Source organism: Natator depressus, chromosome 16 (genome assembly GCF_965152275.1).
Source record: "Natator depressus isolate rNatDep1 chromosome 16, rNatDep2.hap1, whole genome shotgun sequence".
Classification (NCBI taxonomy): domain Eukaryota; kingdom Metazoa; phylum Chordata; order Testudines; family Cheloniidae; genus Natator; species Natator depressus.
The window spans coordinates 21,493,557-21,510,365 of NC_134249.1; the positions used below are offsets into that span (position 1 = coordinate 21,493,557).

At 43.4% G+C, this 16,809-nt stretch overlaps 1 protein-coding gene across 1 annotated transcript in view; it reads right to left on the reverse strand.

The window, feature by feature from the left end:
- TRAF1 (TNF receptor associated factor 1) overlaps positions 1-16,324 on the reverse strand; it is a 30,664-nt gene extending 14,340 nt beyond the window's left edge. Inside the window, exons 1-4 of the mRNA XM_074973638.1 lie at positions 16,246-16,324; positions 13,874-14,095; positions 11,557-11,641; positions 2,142-2,240 (exon numbers count right to left, since the gene is read on the reverse strand). Coding sequence (XP_074829739.1) covers positions 2,142-2,240; positions 11,557-11,641; positions 13,874-14,082 — 393 coding nt within the window. The 5' untranslated portion in view covers positions 14,083-14,095; positions 16,246-16,324. The remainder of the gene's footprint in view (positions 1-2,141; positions 2,241-11,556; positions 11,642-13,873; positions 14,096-16,245) is intronic.
- Positions 16,325-16,809: the final 485 nt, after the last annotated feature.

The window sequence follows — 16,809 nt, forward strand, 5'->3', positions numbered from 1 at the left end:
TTTTGAGGCCAAATGTAATCAACAGCATCCCTTTAACATTACCCAGATTATAACACCTCACTGCAACCATCGCAATGCTTGTCCTCAGTGCATGGAGGAAAAGGGTGCAGAGTAGAAGATTTACGTCTACAATATAAATAGTTTGAACTACTGGAACTTTCAGTAATTATAATGGAGAATAACAATAATTTATAAGGGGCCTTGTGCCCAAGGTCTCTATAAAATCCTGTAATGCTGCTCAGCTTTAAAACAATCGAGTGTTTTTGAATTTACAATCAACCTGGTTTAATTGTCTAAATCAAAAACTTTTTAGAGCCAGATCCTCCTCTGATGTAAATCAGTGTAGCTTTATTGATGTCAAAGGAACTATGCTGATTTCTACCAACAGAGAATCTGGCCCTAAATGTTCCATACTTATACAAAACGTTTATTGTCTAGACATTATGGCCCAGTCCGATAAGGTACCAGTGACTCCAGAGGAAGTTGGCACACTCAACACATCCCTAGATGTGCTCAGCACCTCACGGAATTAGGCCTAATACCTTATTTTTCTGATACTTCATCAAGCGTTGAAGCAGGACTAAAACTAGTTTATTACAGTCTCTTTCACTGAGGCTCTCACACTGACCATGTCACAAATGATTTTTTTTTTTTAAAGCAAGATAACTGTTCCAGCAGTGAACTCAGAAATGTCAATTTTAATCACACGCCTTGTTTTCAAATCCATTTTTCTGTGTATTCATGCTGAGAGAGGTCCTGGCACCTTTTGAACTCTCAGAACTATGGCACTGAGCAAAACGGGGTAGAGTTTTCTTTAAAGGAGAACAGACAAACGGAAAATGTGTGCAAAATTAGCAAATAAAGGAAAAATATGACAGCAGCATCTCTGCAGCTCCTCACATACAGAGACTGACTGCACACCACATTCCACTTCTAAACTGGGTGGAAAGAGGCCATTAGCTACAGCTCCATTTAACTACGAAGCCCTCTTTTGTCCTCAAGATTATGCAGAGAGAGTCAAGCCCCCTCTGTGCTATTTACATTGGCTTGAATTTTCTTTTATGATTGTTGTACATGTAGCAGATTCTGAAACACTGTCTGTCTATTTCACCGTTATCATTTCACATGAGTATTCAAAGAAAGACTGTAACATTCTAAATAAACAAGAGTCAGACAGCTATGTTTTTCTTTCTAAGTCTATTTTCTGTTTCCCTTGTTGTGCCAATATCCCCATGAGCACTGCCTCCCAAATATTACCCTGGGAGATTTATTTTTCTTACAAGAACATAGGAAGCACATTGCTCCTAATAATAGTTTGGAGATCAGGGTATTATGGGCTTCATTGAGGGTTACTTACAAGGTCCTTGCCCATAATGTTATACTCAAACCTACTGGAAAAACTACAGCTGACACACGCATTTTCAGAGAGACAAGGTGGGTGGAGTCATGTCTTTTGTTGGACCAACTTCTGTTGGTGAGAGAGATAAGCTTTCAAGCCACACAGAACTCTTCTTCAGATCTGCGAAACTCATTCAGAGTGTGACTGCCAAACACAAGGTGGAACATATTGTTTAGCGTAAGTAGTTAACACATATTTCAAGGGACCATTCCAGGTGAATGTATTACCTCACCCACTTTGTCTCTCTAATGTCCTGGAACAGACACCGTACACAAACACACACACATGCATTTTTATAATGTACTCTTCACCATCATTCAAAACATGTTGGGTCTGATCTAAACCCCATTGACATCAATGGGAAATTTTCATTGACCTTCATTCATCACTGGATCAAATCCTCAGCGGGTATAAATTACTATAACTCTTTTGAGCTTCAATGAAGCTTCATTGACTTACACCAGCTAAAGAGCTTGCTTCATTCTCTTTGTGACCCCAATACAGGAAAACACTTAAGCACATGCTTAACTTTAGGCATGTGCTTAAGACGCATACATTTATGCATGTACGTAAGTGCTTTGATGAATAAGGATGGACTGCAGAATTGGGTCCTAAATCCCCATGTTTTTCTAACATCACAGGAACATGCCTCCATGACACAATGTTCATCCTCACTAGCAAAACCCCACTGCACACTTATGAGACACAATATGGAAGATGAAACTGTCATCTTTAAACTTACTTCAAAATTTTTCATGATACCAGACCAACTGCATCCAGGGGTCCCACAGTGCACTTTGAATTCAGAAATCTCTTTATTAATGGCAGCATCACTGAAAGCCTGGAAATTAACAACAAGATGGGCAGTCAAACACTGGTCAATAAAATGATCCAAACAGCAGCTATGAGATGGGAACAGGCTGGGACTTTATAGCTTCATAAACCTTGATTTTTTTTCTTTTATGTTTAATCTTCTGCAAAAATATTATTTAGTTTAACAAGTATATAGGAAAAGGCCAAAGGATTGTGAAATCCTATTATTTGTTTCTTATAGCTCAAAAATTAAATGATTTGAGGTGATTTCAATTTATTAAAAATAAAAATGTGCCCTTCCCAGTGAAAACTTTCAGTATAAAGTTTTTTCCCACTCAGAAACCTGAAAACAGGTGTATGCAAAGAATGTGCTGATGGAACCTTAACTATAGAGGGCCCTGCCTCATGCCACTCTAATGTATGCATTTAATTATTGGGGTCATTAACACCTCTTTTACCTGCTGCAGAGAGGATTTAAGACTCAACCTGAATGAGGAGCAGGAGGGGGTACACCCTCTCAAACTCAGGCTGTTTCCATTTAGTTTGCCTAGTGTCCTAGAGAAATCCAAACCATACACATGCATTTTTTCCAGCACTATACAGTATTTTCTTGCATTAACTGTGAAGAACCATGCAATAAATAAATAAAACATGAATCACTGCAGCCTTTTAATATCACATCTTGCACAAGCAAAATAGCCACAGTAGAACAGAGTAGCTCAGTGGTTTGAGCATTGGCCTGCTCAGCCCAGGGTTGTGAGTTCAATGCTTGAGGGGGCCATTTAGGAATCTGGGGCAAAAACTGGGGAGTGGTCCTGCTTTGAGCAGGGGGTTGGACTAGATGACCTCCTGAGGTCCCTTCCAACCCTGAGATTCTATGAAAGAGTTTCAACAAGTATTAGGAACACAATGCCTAGAAGACTGCAGATTCCCCACAGATCAAAATATGGAAAATCCAGGGGAGGGAGTGCACAAATGAAACAGCTCATCACTGTACTGAGAATAATAAGAGGCTTTCCCTGCTTTCTAGAAAAAAATTACTCCTGTCAGCCTACAACCTCACTAAGAGACAGAGAAGGAAAAGTGCCACCAGTTCATCTACTTCTTCCCTCTTGATCACTATTTTCAAACAGTGCTCTATAGTATCCAGGTTTAATTAACCCAAGAATAGGGCCTTCACCTCTTCCCTTTGCAAAGATCCTTAGAAAACAATATAGCAATAACAAAGTGCTAACCTGTGCATTATCCATGAGCCCAGGGAACAAAATTATTTGCTCATTTGGTACACTAATTAAAAGAAAAAAGTTACCAGTTCAAAATGAACTAAAGAGATCTGGGCTGTAAGACTGAAATGTCAAGAAACTGTGGAAAAGGGAAAATACTGAGGGGCTCATCCCTCATACTGTAGCAATTGGTTTTCATGCTGTAATTGTACTGTCCAAGCTGTGTTATAACCCGTTTTTAAAAAACATGGTCCTTACACAACGTCTTTTTAGACTGGTTATAAGACAGGTATCATTAGAAAAGAGGGAATATTGAAGTCAGCACCAGAATAGCAAGAGTGAAAGAGATATTCTGGAAGAATAAATATCTGATGAGAAAGGACATAAATCTGAAGACTACATTCCAACTCTTAAGAACTTACAGGTACATTTGGTCTGTGTGGTGGTCTGCGTTAAATTATGGCTGTGAAACATGGACATTCAAACAATCAATGATAAAGAAACTACAATCCTTTGAATTATGGTGAAAATTCTGAAAATATAATGGATAGCTCACGTAACCAACAAAAAAGTATTGGAGATTATTTGAACTCATCAAATACCAGTTAGAGATTTTATGAAAAGAAAGATTCGATTTGCAGGGCACATTTTAAGAGGTTCAGTGGGCAATGCACGTTTACAGGCACTGGAAGAGAAAGCTGACAGCAGAAGAACATGAGGCAGAAAAAGATGACCTGGGATGGATGAGGTGGTATCCTGGGTGGATCAAAAGGTCTAGTTATCTACAATACGATTAGCAGAGGATCCTACAGAATGGGCTACCATGGCTGCAAACCTCCAGTAATGGAGATGCCATGTAAGAAGAAGATAAGATGGTTTAGTTCTGTCTACACAGGTCAAACCAATGTTAAAGAACTATAGTCAATTTCATCGAATAGTAACAATTACTGATGTAAGAAGAGCAAGAGTACTTGTGGCACCTTAGAGACTGTTCTTTTTGCGGATACAGACTAACACGGCTGCTACTCTGAAACCCGAATTACTGTTGTGATACTCATTTACATATAGATCTTTGTAATGATTAATATACCAGCAATGCATTGTCAGAAGTTGAAAACATCCTTAAAATATCAGTAAACCGTAAAATTATTTGAGTCCTTTCATTTTAGAAAAAAATCCATTTATATTATTTTACATATAAAGTATTTTTAGACTGCAATCGTATTCAGTTCCTTTTTCTCTTTGCAGACTCTTCACCTTATCCAGCAAGCTTCCCTAAAAGGCAAACACTGACAGCGTTAATCTCTGAGCTGCAGGTAGAGACACATTATCAGCTCTCATGGTCTTTTTGTTGTGGAGGGGAAGGGGAACTATTTATAAGCTTGAAACAAAAATCTGAAATGGTTCCTGTTCTGACATCCCTTTTCACTAATGCAGTTGATTTATGACACTTTGATGATGATGATATAACTGGCAAAGTAGGACCCAATCCTGCAACCACTGCTCATGCATGTACCCCATTCAAGTAAATGAGACTATTCACTTGAGTAAGGCTGCAGAATCGGGTTCCAAGCTTGTTAATATTGCTCAATGGCACATCGTCTAGAGAACTACTTTCTGCCTCTGCTTCCACTTATAACTTCTGCAAAGGAGTAGGGAGATATTTTCTTGCTTCCTCTGATGTTTCAGTTCCTTGGGCAAAATTACATCAAGACTAGCACCCCTGGGTCTAGCATTTTTACAGATGGGTATTGTGGAGCATCAGGAATTTTTGTGACTTAGCCAGGGTCAGTCAGTCAGTCAGTCAACAGTAGACCTGGAAACAGAACTCAGGAATTGTAACTCCTAGTTACTTGCTCTAGAACATTTACAATAAAAATCTTTATGCTTCAAGGCATAAGATGACCACTAGCTGGGATTGGAAGGAATTCTCCCTTTTGGAAAAGAGCAGTGCAATTAGGCTTATGATGGGTGTTTTACACTTTGTCTCTGAAACATATAGCATTAGCTGTGGTTGGAGACAGGATTCCAGACTTAATGGAAGACGGATGCTTTCTGGCATGGCTGTTCCATGTCTCTTGGATGAATAGTGTCCTCATAACTGTAATTATCTGATTAATTAGTTATATTTTATTTGGTAGACTATTGGTTATATTATTACTGAACCCTGCAATGTCAGGCTTCTATACAGACAAACCAAACTTTATAAATGGGGGGAAATGAGTAGATTTAATCAGTACAAGCAACCTTTCAACAACTTCCTCCTTGAAAATGACATTAATTAGTTAACAAATAGTCACAGTCTTTTAAATATTCAAGAGTTCCAGTAAGGCAAAAAAAATCATTTATCGGGATATAGGGATTTTTGCATTTTGTTGAACAAACATATTTCATGCTGTTTGTTTTGACCTTACTTCTCTGGTATATGTTCTTACACGTACGTGTATTTAAGCAAGAGAAGCAGTCTGTGCTTGGGTCTGTGTGCATTGATGTCATAAATTGTCCTGTAGTGGTATGGAAATCAGCCATTGCTTGGAAACAGAACTAAAAATAAAAGCCTCAGTGGAATCTATTCCATGAAAAAAAAAAAACTAGAAAAACGAGAACACTTGTACCTTTGTCTGTACATTTAAAAATAGATGCTTACTGGACAGTTTTCAGTCTGCTTGTAATACATAATCCAGTCTATATTTTATAAAAAGATGATAGCTTGCAAACTGTATGTCCAGGTTCTTAAGAACATAGTTTTTCAATAGTAACACTTACCATTTATAGTGTTTTTCATTTTCAAAGCATTTTACATTGACTAATAAACCATCAAACCACACCCAAAGATACATAAATACGAGTATCCCCATTTTACTTGCACAAGGGCACTGATCAAGTTATTGTCAAAAATGAAGTCAGAATTCAAGAGTTCCTGGCTCCCAGTCCCAAACTCAGCCCTCTAGGCCATGCCACCCTCAACAGAACTTCTATATACAAGCTGTAGTTGCATATATTTAAAGCAATCATGTGAATTGCACAGGTGTGAATGAGTGCAGAATTTGGCCCCAGTTGCTTAATGTAGATTTTAATTCAATATTACAGTACAGTGCAATTCAATATAGTTACTTCTCTGAATCAACCAGCACTGGCTACTGAAGTCTTTCAGTCTAGTGCACAGCTGGAAAATGACCAAAACCAAAGAAAAGAAAAAGCAGGTTAACAACCCCACTGTGGATTTTTTACTACGTCAAAAAAAAAAAAAAAAAAAAAAAACAACAACAAAAAACACAACTTCAGAATTTCCTGGCATTACAGAACAGATTATTATAAATGTATCTAACTTCAGAGGGACAGTCCTGGTGACACATGGGTTTCTCTAATGGCATGTATGTCCTTTGTGCTTTCTGTTTCACTCTCACATTTATTAATCATTATGGACACAGCTCAAGTAAAGAAGCTGTGAGTGAAAGAACTGCAAAGAGCAGGGGGTTCTCACCTCTTCTTTTTCCACCCAGGCCACTCCCTCAAATGATCATTCACTTGAACCACTAGCTCTTGCCCCCCAGAACATCAGTGGAAAGTCTGTCAACAGCAACACCAACACAGAACTTCCCCACCCTCACAAAAGGGCCTGATCCAGAGCCCAATGAAGTAAATGATAAGATTCCCATTGACATCACAGGGCTTTGAATCAAGTCCAAGGAGAGAGAAACAGTATCTTCTCTCTCTATTTCATTATATTATGGTTAACCATCTCTTCTCTATCATTCTGGCCAACTGACAGCAATAATGTTCATACCCTTAAATTGCACTAAATCTTTGGTTTGACTCTAATTCCGCAGCAAAAGCTCTTAATTGCCTTGACAGCTCTTTCATCTCAAGCATTCACATTTATGAACATCAAATATATTGAAAAGCGAATAAAACTATTCACTAAGGGTGGAGGGCACTGTGGAGGGGGATACCACAAGGCCAAAATACCCACCATATTCTGCATAAGGGATGACTTCCATCTTAAGAGAAGGAAAGTCAGGCCTGAAGCAACCTGCCCCAGACCCAAATATACCTCAGAACTTGGAGGAAGTTCTGATCCAGAGCCAAATGTCACAGTTGTTCTCTTTTCTGCAATGAGTCCAAACCAAAATCCTGGACTTATTCTACGGGTCACGCTCAGCAGGTTCCAGGGGCAGGGTCCTGGCTGCCGCCCGGCCTCCCACAATGGGGTCCCAGCGGGATGTGGGGGTAGGATCCTGGCTGCACCCCAGCCCCCTGTAGCAGGGTCTGGAGTCCAGGCAGCCGGCTGCTGCCCAGCCCACAGGTCTCAGGATCTGGGCAGCTGGCTGGCAGCAGGGCTCGGGGTCTGGGCAGCCGGCTACTGCCCAGCCCCCTGCGGCAGGGTCTGGGCAGCTGGCTGCTTCCCGGCCCACACACCAGGGCTCAGAGTCCTGGTAAGGTCTGGGGTTAAGGTCCTGGATGCCCCACAGCCTCTGTGGCGAGGTCCGGGATCCAGGCAGCCGGCTACCGCCTGGCACCATACAGTGGGGTCCGGGGTCCTGGTGAGGTCCACGGTCGGGGTCCTGGCTGCCCCCTAACCCAGCACGGTGGGGGTCGGGGTCAGGGTCTCCAAGCAGCAGGGTCCGGGGTCGGGGTCTCTGCCTCCCGCCCCATGCCCAGCTCTCCGCGCTTGGCCCCATTCTGTGGAGGGGTCTCTAGGTGGAGGGCACTGAGCATAGGGTTTGTGCAGGGGTTTAGGTGGGGGGCAATGCGTTTCTCAACCTGTGGCCCAGCTAACACTAAATAGGTTGAGAACCACTAGACTAAACCAAAATCTTAAGAGGGAAAACTCTTATTGCTGTGGGAAATCCCCGCAAGATACTGTTCAGGCTTGTATCCCCATTTTATATAAAGTCAAATTTTATTAAAAAGTAACCTATCCTATCATCTTACTTATTCCATAAATGTCTTAACCATCTGATATACCTGTCACATTGGAAAACGCCTTTTATGGTTTAACAGTTGGGAGACAAAGTGAAGGGGAAAAGAAAAAACAGTAATATTAAAATCTCAGGGGTATATATAACTTTAAAAATACATAGGCTATTGGATGCTTCCTGGCACCATTCAGATAAAACACACAGGGGCCATATTTTCTCTGCATTCTCTGCACAAGAAAAATGGAAGGCTTATAGACCTTTTAACAGTTGCTACTTGATGGAGAGGAACAGATGTCACTGGATCTCTGTTGTCATATTATTCTCAAAAAATCAAACATCCTGCTAACATGTAATTTACAGAGCAGTCAGTTCCATGCCAGCGGATGCAAACACAAATGATATTCTGAAATTACTTAAAAACCCCCCCTAACAATGCTTAGACAAGTCTCATGTCTTAGCCTGGGTCCCTTCCAAATCAAGTTTTTAATTTAACGAACAATTTTGGAAAAAGAAATCCAACATTGCATCTTTTATAACTCCAGTCATGGAAAGAACAAGAGAAAAAAAAATCACATTTGTATTTTAAATACTTTTGATCTTGTTTTAACATCACGAAAGTTCTTCCCGGGACTTAGGCAATTCAAACCTAAATCAGGGGGATCTTAACACATCCACTCAGAGAAGGAAAGTTAACCAATGCCAGTCCCCATGACTTTTTTCAGGGATGGGTCCAATTCTGCTCTCATTTACCCCCTTGTGACTGCACTGAGGATAACGGTGTTCAGAATAAGAATCTGGCTGGAGAACTGGGCCCCACATTCTTATTTCCAGCCAGCATATGACCATATATTGCATGGGTGTAAATGAGAGTTAAATCTGGCCCAAGCCTTTTACAGTCAATTCTAGCCGGTTCCTATGCAGCTGCCGATGGTCCCTATAGAGTGGAATCAGTACAGTTATACTGCACAAGGAGGGCAAGATGTGGGGGAGCCAGGTGGGGATGTGCACCCACGGCACAGGGTAGAAGCCTGTGCCAGGCGAGCCCCCTGCGTAGCAGTGTGTAGGAGGCGGCAGCGGGTATAGGGGAATGCCCTCAGATCCTCCAGCTGAATTCACTAAATCATGCAGCTGCTCAATACCTCTCAGTTAGCTGTAGCACACCGAGGGTCATCAAACAAAGGAGGCAAAGAATCAGCCCAGGAGGCCAAAGGTTACCTCAGTAACAGATCATGGAATAAGCTATTGTTGTTGTGTGGAAAACTTATTTCTCATATTATATACATACATACACACACATAAGCAAACTAATAGTATGCGGGAGCAAAGTCTGACAAAGACACAGGAGAGGCGGAGGGGAGGGCCTTGATAAGGGACAAATGAGCAAACCTGCTAAGGAGTCTATTATTCACAGTAAGAAAAGGAGTACTTGTGGCACCTTAGAGACTAACAAATTCACACTGTTTACAAACCCCAGCCCTGCAAGCTGATTCACAAGCAGAGTCCTCAAGTCTGTGTGAAGCCCCACTGAACTTCCGCAGGCCTCTGTGCAGGCGTTAGGGTCTGCCCCTGTGGATCAGATGACAAGACTGGTGCCTTGGTCACCACATCCCACCTACACTTTTACAGAAAGTCCCACTAACGGTTTTATAGAAGTCCCACACTACAGAAATCCCGAGGTTTTCACAGAATTGATGAGTATCGTGAGCAGTACAAAACGGTTTCGTTTGTACCTAGGCTTATACCTGGGCCCCCTGTACTCTGCAATACTGTAGCTGTGGGGATTTGCTGCAGAATTGGACATTTTCCCAAGATCCTACAGAATTCAGTATTTTATCTCAAAATTATCATTTTATGGGTGCCTTGTGCCCAGTACTTTGTTTTCTTTTTCCTTTCCCCACTGAGACCTAGCTGCAGATGCCTTTTGCTCCACATCATTCTCCACGAGGGAGACTTAGTTGGATTACCAAGCATGCTTTCTTGCACTGTTCCATGAAAGCAGGGAGTAGGGGATTTGGGAGAAAGAGCCAAGGTCCAGTTTGTAGCCACAGTGTAGGGGAGTGAACTGGTCCCCATGGAGAATAGTGCAGCAGCTGTTATCTGAGGAGTTGAACCACTGATGCCAGCTGTGAGCTCCCCAACTCCCTGGCACACATGAGGGAAAGAAGATTCTGAGCCAAGCTGTTCAGAGAACATTTCAGGAGCCAAAACCCAAAATATAGTGAAAATATTCATCATCAAAAATATTCTTAATTAAAACCCCCCTGAAAATTTGTCAGTGAATATTTTTGTCTGATTACCTTCAACAATGAGTTTTTTGTGATGTTCTCCAGGCCCCCTGGCTCCCACGGTGTTCTCCAGGCAACACAGCTAGCCAGTCTTGTCTATTCTACTCTTTTCTATATAGGTTCTTGTACCACACTCATCACCGTATTATCTGAGCCGCCTTCCAGAAGTGTGTTAGGTAATGTAACTAACATCTCTCCTGCGAGGTTTGTTCTCATCCTCTCCCCAGAGGGAGAAGCGTATGCATTGGTGTGTTTTGGTTTGGTACTGGCTTTTTTTAATATGTAAACATATCTGTTGCTATGTGTTTTTATTAGAGAAGGCAGGTGAAAGAAAGGCACCTTGCACTTAGAACAGAGAGTTGGGAGGTAAGTGATGATCCTTAGTTCTTGTGGGAGTTCATTTCAGAGTTTTGGATCAGCTCCAGATAAAGTTTTGTCTCCCACCTACATTTCTGCCTCCTTCTGTTCCCTGGCTGGCTTTGGTTAAGGCATGGATACATTTTTGTACAGTGCCTAGCACAATGGGGCACTGAGCTGGCTGAGGTCTGTAGGTGCAACGAAAATATGATGTTAAGCAATAACAACAATAATTGAGGTGGTGTGTTTGGGAGTGGGAAGATGGGAATGAAGGGTATTTCATGCCCATAGAATAAGTTAACTTTGCAGCAGATTTTAGGGCTTCTTGGTGCAGAACTTGGTGGAGTTCACAAGGTGCTACTTACATCCGAACACTTTTTGGATCAAGAATTGAGGAAATGTCCAGGATGTTAATGTATCTAGGTTAATATGCACAATTGCGGAATCAGCCACCATCACTTTCTTTACTATTCCCTCTTCTAAAAAATAATACTTCAGTGACTCTAGCATTAGCCCAGAGAGACAAATGAAACATCAATACAAACACGATTACATACCCTTTCTTCTGCCAGTAAGCTTCCTTCATTTACTGTTCCAGGATCCTCTGCATTACATTTCTGACAAACTGGGTTTTTGTTGTTTCTGGTGGAAAAAAATTAATAAAAAAAATTATTTGTGAACTGTAGTTAAGAGAGCCTCTGTTTCAAGAATGACAAATTTTAAAAAAAACAACAGAAGTATGACTTTCAGCTCAAGGTCAACCCACTTTATGGTAAAAGGGCCAAATCTTGGTCCCATTGAAAGTCCACAATTTTTAAGCATCTATCTGCAAAATCTGAACCATCATGATTACTGTGCTCTACAAAGCCAGCAATGCTGGGAATCTGCTTCTCTCAGTGAGGTAGGCACTAACTCCATGTAGTGTACAATAACCTGAAATCTGAAGTCTTTTAACACAGAAGTGATATCCTTTCTTCTCTGGTAGGTGGCTAGGTTTTTAATTGCCAGGATATATCTCAGGGCTCAATCTTCTCTTCATTCACACAGGCCACCATTGTTGTGTTGACTTGTGAAACTGGCTATTGTGTGTACACATGAAGGGCAATGGCATAGCTGGTGCTGGAGTGAACGTTAAAGTGGCATCATCATACTTTCCAGTTGGAAGGATCACACCGCCACAAAATGCTTTGGTTTTAATTTAACATATTTCTTAAATTAGCATTTATACTTGTGCAATTAAAGGGAAAAACCAACGCTTTTCAGGAAGAGGTAAGCACTTTTGTGATGCTGCAATTACCATCCAGCTGAGTCATGTATTAGCTCAGCAGGTTTGCTTGGTTCAGTTTCCAGCTGCATTACAAGGTTGTCATGAGAAGATATAAGCGCACAGAGCAAATTCTGTTCTTACTTTCAGGAGTGCAAGTCCTGAGTGACTCCACTGACTGCAGCAGTTACTCTGGATTTACACCAGTGTGAGCAAACAGAATTTAGCCTAGTAGGCCAAATGCATTCTGTGTAAACTGCCATTACATCGTAATGCTTTGACCTGCCAGTCACATGTGGCTGGCTGACTGACTCAGCTTTTTGTTACAGTTTAATCAGGATATATACTTAAGGCTTGTCCACACTGGCAATTTACAGCACTGCGACTTTCTGGCTCAGGGGTGTGAACCCCCCCTCCCGCCCCCTGAGCGCAGCAAGTTTCAGCGCTGTAAAGCGCCAGAGTAGACAATGCACCAGCACTGGGAGCCGCGCCCCTCATGGAGGTGGTTTACTTAGAGCATTTGGAGAGCTCTCTCCCAGCACTGCGCCACGACCACACAAGGCACGGCAGCACTTTAGCATTGTCAGCGTAGACTAGCCCTTAAAGAGGAGACAGGAGAAGCAGCTAACCAATTAAGAACAATATCCATCTATCTCCAAGCAAAAAGGCTGCGATTGTTCTGAGGGTTGGCTCCTCACTGGGCACTGACCCAGATTTTACATCGTGCACTTTATAATGTTCTAAAATAATAACATTTTAAACTTCCATAGCACCTTTCATCCAAGAATTGCAAAGCATTTTACACATATTAAAGTCACTTCACAATAGCCTTCCTATGAGCTCTCCCTTTTAGACTGGGAAGGGAAACTGAAATATAGAAACTGGCTTCAAAGAGAAACTGCAGAGCTACAATTCATTTGCAAATTTAACATAATCAATTTGGGCTTGAATAGGGACTGGGAGTGGCTGGCTCACTACAAAAGCAATTTACGCTCTCTTGGTATTGACACCTCCTCATCAATTTATTGGGAGCGGACCACATCCACCCTGACTGAATTGGCCTTGTCATCACTGATTCTCCACTTGTAAGGTCACTCCCTTCTCTTTATGTGCCAGTATATTTATGCTTGTTATCTGTAATTTTCACTCCATGTATCTGAAGAGGTGGGGTTTTTACCCACAAAAGCTTATGCCCAAATAAATCTGTTAGTTTTTAAGGTGCCACCTCATTGTTTTTGTGGATACAGACTTACACGGCTACCCCCTGATACTTGAAGTATAGAGAGGTAATTTGCCTAGGGTTATACAGCAAGACAACAGCAGAGCCAAGAGGAGAACCTAGGAATCCTGACCACTACACCACACTCGAAGCCTAGAGACATACATCCTGAAAATAATCCCACTGTAAGGAAGTATACATGGATGATAAAATTACTACTATCAACATCCCAGATACTCTCAAACTCTACTCTAGCACTTTCTCTCTATTTAGTAGATTATCACAACAGATCATCCTACTAGGTTTGCAGCTACAGAATCAGCCACTTGAAATCTTTCGGTCTTCTTGGCAGAAATGCATTATCACGTGGTCCCCTGTTGAAAGAACTTACCGTACAACCCATGACAGGCAAGCTGAGCAGTATCTATGCCCGCATAGTGTTTGCTGGGCTTTCTTCAAGACGTTATTACAGCTGCTACACAGGTATTTGTGATCGGGCACATTCTCACAGATGCTGGTGGGATAACCAAAGGGAAATTCGTTTTCATCAGGAGATGAGTCAGGGCCATCCGGAGAGACTCTGTCTGCCCTCTCAGCCATCTGAAGTAAACTGCTGTGAAAGATGTGGAACACACTAACTGCTGAAACAAGCAGACACCCGCTCCGGTAGATGTGAAATAATACATTGAGCATCAAAGTCCACAAGGCAACTTCAAACCTGTGTAGTAATCTAGCGATCGGTTTAATTAAATCTGTAGCTGACATGTGTGACTAAGTGTCATGGTGGGTTTTGACTAGGTACCAGCAGGAAATTACTGTACAGATTTAAAATTCCCCTGAATCACAAAATGAAAACAGATACATTATAATCAAGAGGAAGCTGGGGGGCTTTGCATAGTTTTCAGGTTTGTTTTCAGGGCAAAGTAAATATGTCTGTTCTTTTTAGAACTATACCACCATTGGTCAATATTGCACAGCAGAATTATTTCCTGCAGAGTAAATCCCCAGCCTCAAGAACTCTGGTTCCCATTTCACCCAAAGCTTGTCCATGATTGCATTTTACAGATGTGGAAACTCCAGAACAGAGAGGTGTAGTGACTTTCCCACAGCCACACAGGAAGATAGAGGCAAAGCCAGGAAAATACAAGTCCACTAACAACTAATGCCATGTTCTAGCCACTAGACACATAGGGCCTGATTTGCTGAGCACCTCCAGCTCTCCCTCTGTAGTTAATGGACACTGTGAAAATCAGGCCAACACTGCCTCTGGAGGACTCAAGAACCATTTGGAAAATTCAGGGTTTTATTACATATAGAACCTGAACAAATATAATTCATAATTGTACCCTTATGAATCACATTTTTCTCATGACAGCACTAACACAGAAGTACCCGTCCTGGTACCAATGGTGACATTAGCAGAAACTGTTATTAACTAATAATCTCAAAAACCGAATCAATGTTCATGTTAGCTCAGAGAACAGAATGGAATTTTTTCCTGCCCTAAAAACCCACACAGGCTCTGATCAGCCAGGAACCTAGAGGAATATAATACTGTACAATTATAAGGCCATCTTCTAGACACGCTGCACATTTTTCTGTGGTGATCAGTGCCTTAGATTAGATATCCTGTAATTCTTGTGCAGGAAAGTCTCCATTGACTTCAGTGGGACTTTTGCTTGTGTAAACAGCTGTAAGACTGTACTGTTTTCTTTTCTCTGTGGTACCTTGCATACATATTGTATCCCTAAATGTGTTACATCAGTAAAGATTAATACAAAACTCCTAAGAGAGGGAGAGAGATTCTAACAGGCCTAGGCATCAAAAAGTTATTTTCAGTTAAGATTTGAAATAAGATGAAAAGTCAACAAGCTCGAGAAATAAAAAAAGGGTGTTCCAGATAGTAGAAACTGCAGAGAAGAAGATTCTTGCACCAACAGTGGCCAGAAAATACACAGGGGCATTCAGGAGTGTTTAACTCAGCCAAGATGTTTTTGTAACCTACTACTAAGGAGGCCAGCTAGCTACATTCTCAAATACCTCCAAGTCAATGGCTTGCCTTTGCTGGATACCAGCTGCATTATTATTGGGTGGTTGGCCAAAGCCTCCATCGATTTCCCTCCCCCCAGGGTCTCATATAATAAACGCACTACCTAAAGAACGTATAACCGAAACCATTATTGGCTCCTGTACATGCTATAAAGGTGGCTTTACAAGTTCTGCACAAGGCTTTTCCTTGATAGGGAATGGGGTGGATTATTTCAGTCGGTGGGCCTGAAAAACCCCCTACTGACTTTAGTGGAAGGAGGAAGCCAGCTCTCCCCCTCTCTCTGTGCAATGACCTATCGGAAGACACGTGTTTCCAGGGGGGACGACAGAGCGGAAGGCCAGAAGGGAATGGGATCTGCAGACCTAGCCTGGCCTCCCGGATATCGCAGGCCACCGACACCCCCCGGCCCCTGCCCGCTAAACCCAAACCAGCTCAGGCCCAGCAGGGCTGAGGCCGAGCGCTGGGGAAGCAGGATGGGCTGTGGTGGGGGCTCAGGGGGTCGAGGTGGCCCATGCCCGGGGGGGGGAGCACGGGGGGGTCCTGAGGTCCCTGGCCCGTGGGGGCGGGGCGGGGTCCCTGACCCGCGATGGGGGAGATCGGGGGGGGGGCGAGATTTCTGGCCCGCGCTCGGCTGCGAGGCCCTGGGGTCCCTGGCCCGCGGGGGGGGTCGAGGCGGTCCCGCTCGCCCAATCCCGGCCCGGCCGCCACCTTACCTGAGCCCCAGGCTGCTGCAGGGAGCCCGCCCGCCGCGCAGCTGTCCCTGGCCGGGGCCCGGTCTGAGCCGCCGCCTGCCGCTGCGGCGCTTCCCTCCCCCGGCAGCCTGGGGCCGGAGCTGGCGGCAGCGAGAGGCCGAGGCCGGCTCTTTGTTCAACCACAAAGAGAAACCAGAGCCAGGGCCTGAAATCCCCGGGGGGGGGAGTCATAGGGATCGCCGGGGGGGGAGGGGGGCGCTGGGGAGCTCTCAGGGATCCCGGGGGGGGGGAGTCCCGGTGTGGGGGCTGGGGGAGCTCACAGGGATCCCCAGTGGGAGCTGGGGGAGCTCACAGGGATCCCGGGGGGGGGGCCGCTGGGGGAGCTCACAGGGATCCCCAGTGGGGCTGGGGAGCTCACAGGGATTCCCGGTGTGGTGGTGGGGGAGCTCACAGGGATCCCCAGTGTGTGTGATGGTGGGGGGTTGGGGGGGCTCACAGGGATCCCCAATGTGGGTGGAGGGTTTGGGGGTGCTCACAGGGATCCCCAAGGTGGGGGGGGTTGGGGGAGCTCACAGGGATCATCAA